Source organism: Hylobates moloch, unplaced genomic scaffold (assembly GCF_009828535.3).
Source record: "Hylobates moloch isolate HMO894 unplaced genomic scaffold, HMol_V3 SCAFFOLD_6704, whole genome shotgun sequence".
Classification (NCBI taxonomy): domain Eukaryota; kingdom Metazoa; phylum Chordata; class Mammalia; order Primates; family Hylobatidae; genus Hylobates; species Hylobates moloch.
In genome coordinates, this window is record NW_026658979.1 from 727 (window position 1) to 3763 (window position 3037).

The 3037-nt window shown below is 46.2% G+C and overlaps 1 protein-coding gene and 1 pseudogene across 1 annotated transcript; one reads left to right on the forward strand and one right to left on the reverse strand.

Moving 5' to 3' along the window:
- Positions 1–391: 391 nt before the first annotated feature.
- LOC116465600 (transcription initiation factor TFIID subunit 13-like) lies at positions 392–1216 on the reverse strand. Its single transcript, XM_032754313.2, has one exon. The coding sequence runs from the start codon at positions 1212–1214 to the stop codon at positions 840–842; it is 375 nt and encodes a 124-aa protein (XP_032610204.1). The 5' UTR covers positions 1215–1216; the 3' UTR covers positions 392–839.
- Positions 1217–1366: 150 nt separating this feature from the next.
- On the forward strand, positions 1367–2765 carry LOC116465599 (histone H3.Y-like; annotated as a pseudogene).
- Positions 2766–3037: the final 272 nt, after the last annotated feature.

Sequence of the window (3037 nt, forward strand, 5' to 3'; positions counted from 1 at the left end):
CCTCCCAAAGTGCTGGGATTACAGGCATGAGCCACCACGCCCAGCCTAGTTCATTCTCTTTAATAATGAACTAGACAATAAACTAATTGTTGTCTAAAAACTTCTGAATACATGAAGTACAAGTCTGAGCTATCAAGTGAAAAATGCCATTTAGATTTCACATATTAAATAGCTACAGTACGCCAGGCGCGGTGGCTCACGCCTGCAATCCCAGCACCCTGGGAGGCCGAGGCAGTCGGATCACGAGGTTGAGAGATCGAAACAATCCTGGCCAACATGGAGAAAGCCCGTCACCACCAAAAATAGAAAAAGTTAGCCAGGCATGGTGGCAGGCGCCTGCACTTCCCAGGAACTTGAGAGGCCAAAGAAGGAGAATCACCTGAACCCGGGAGGCGGAGCCGACATTGAGCCGAGATCACGCCACTGCATCCCAGCCAGTCGACACAGCGAGACTCCGTCTCAAAAAAAAAAAAAAAAAAAAAAAAAAAAAGCTACAGTATAGCTTACAAGGTTACAAGGGCATAAACATACCTAACACACAAATACTACTTTATCCTTTAGATAGTCAAAAGTCAGAAGGAACGACACGGTTTGCAAGGTACTTTGACTTATGTGTGGTCATTAAAACCCAGTAAGTTATTCAAGTACGGTAATACAAAGGCAGGGAATTACATGAACCAATATCACTCTGAAATCCAAGGCATAAAAATAAAGGCTGAAAACTTTGTGTTTCTCCATCTTTCATTTACATTGCTAGATATCAGAACCTTCCTTTAGAAAATATACAATTATTATTTATGGTTTCCCCAGATGGTAATTTTCAGAAACTACAAAAACTGTCAAGATCCATAATCTGCTTCATCAAATGCTTTTCTAGCTCTTTTCAATTCTTCATTCATAGTAAGCAAGTCTTTAACCCTGGCAAACTTCCTTGGGTCCTTTCGAATCAAGAAGACGATATCTTCAACTTGTACTCGACCTTGTCTTCCAATTGACATTGCCTTGTGAGTCATTTCAGTGATAAACTTTATGACAAGGTCTTCAAGAATATCCACTGACTCAGTATAAGGATTCTGGTTATCCCCAAATGCATACATCATACATCGCAATTCTTTAGAAAAAAGTCTCTTTGGTTTACCCTGTCCACCTTCTGCACCTCCTCCAATTCCTTCATTTCCTTCCTCAAAGGTGGGGTCTTCTTCATCATCTGCCATCCCACTGGCCTGTCAACCCACAGCGGAGAAACTTTCAAAGATTTTCGCTGCTGGGTTTCTGGCGAGCCATAGTTTAGCCAAATCTGGACACAGCTCCCTGCCTCCCCTTCCCACACTCAAACACAGACACTGGTTTTTCTCACTTCCACAATATGGAGAAACTTGAGGATGGAGAGGATGTTAGTTTTAGATGAAGGCAGAATAAATTCTCAAAAATTTTGGATATTGAAAACAAACCCCAGCTCACAGGTCAGAAGTTCAACTAGGCTAAGTGACTGCCGCCTGCTCAGAGTCACACGAGGGACCTCCAGGATGGGTCTGTCTGTGTGGTCGTTGCCTTCACCTGAGAAGGGTCTGGCTTCGATCTGATTCGAGTTCATGGCAGAATTCAATGCCTCAGGGTTGTGAAACCCAGGCCCACTTGTTTGTTCTGCCAGCTGCGGGGAGGATGCTCTGATGTCTTACAGGTGTTGCCCAGGACTGGGCCGTGCAGCTCCCCGGGTCTGCACCTCCAGGGCTGAGGCATCACCCACAGGGGAATGGAATCTCAGGGAGGTTCTGTCCCTTATAAACAACTCAGATGATTGAATTAGACCCAGCCCTTAACAGCCATTGTTTCCGGGTATTCCTAATCTAATCAGGGGTTTGGGCAGGCTCCTCAATTCAAGGTTCCGCCCACACCCAGGGGAGGGTCAGAGGCAGGGCTAGTCTCTGGGGGGGGCGGGAAATGCAGGGGGCATTTCAGAATTCCATCTTCCTCACAGAATCGCAAAGTTCACATTTCACAACAATAAAGAAAACATTGACAGTAAAAATGAGACATTTTATGAAGTTGCACATTAGAAAACTTAAACGTCAGAGAAAAAAATCTCTGACTCATAGGGAAACAAGTGGTTTATCAGATACTCTGAAAATAGACTGGGCTGGGTGACGGGAATACGAAAATATTATTTCAATTGTAATGTATTTGATTGTATTGTATTATATTGCATTTTATTCATTTATTTTTGAGGCAGAGTCTCGCTCTGTACCCCAGGCTGGGTTGCAGTGGCCTGATCTCAGCTCACTGCAGCCTCTGCCTCCTGGGCCCAAGCAACTCTCCTGACTCAGCCTCCAGAGTAGCTGGGACTAATCGTGCGTGCCACCACGCCAGGAGAAATTTGTATTCTTTAAAGTGGAGAGGAGGTATCACCATTTGGGCCAGGGAAAGCCACAGCCTGGCAGGCGCCACGAAGACCCTGGCCACTGCAGCCGCTGGCAAAAGGGCGCCGCCTACGGGAGGGATCAAGAAGCCTCACCGCTACAGGCCTGGCACTGCGCAAAATCAGAAAGTACCAGAAGTCCACGCAGCTGCTCCTCCTCACGCTGCCCTTCCAGCGCCTGATGCGCAACATCGCGCAGGACATCATCCTGGACGTGCGCTTCCAGAGGGCGGCCATTGGCGCCCTACAGGAGCCCAGTGAGGCTTCCCTGGTGCATCTCTTTGAAGACACCCAGCCGTGTGCCATCCATAAAAGCCCTGCTCTCTTCTCCCCTATATATGTGTACTAGCGCTCTGCTTTGTACTCTCTTCCAGAGGAAACACAAATCCATCAATTGATCATTTAAGCCTTTCTAGCTTGGGTCCAACTTTTCGTGCAGTTGTACTTGTAAGCTTGGTACTTTATGCTTCTAGAGACTAGACCATAGACAGTATCTGCTTGGAATAGTGGAGCCAGCTAGCGGAAACTTTATTTAGGCATATGCTAATTACCTGTGAGGGCAAAGGCAGGTAGTGAGGATGTTAAGCTTATCACAAAACAGTAAATATTGGAAAATAGTCA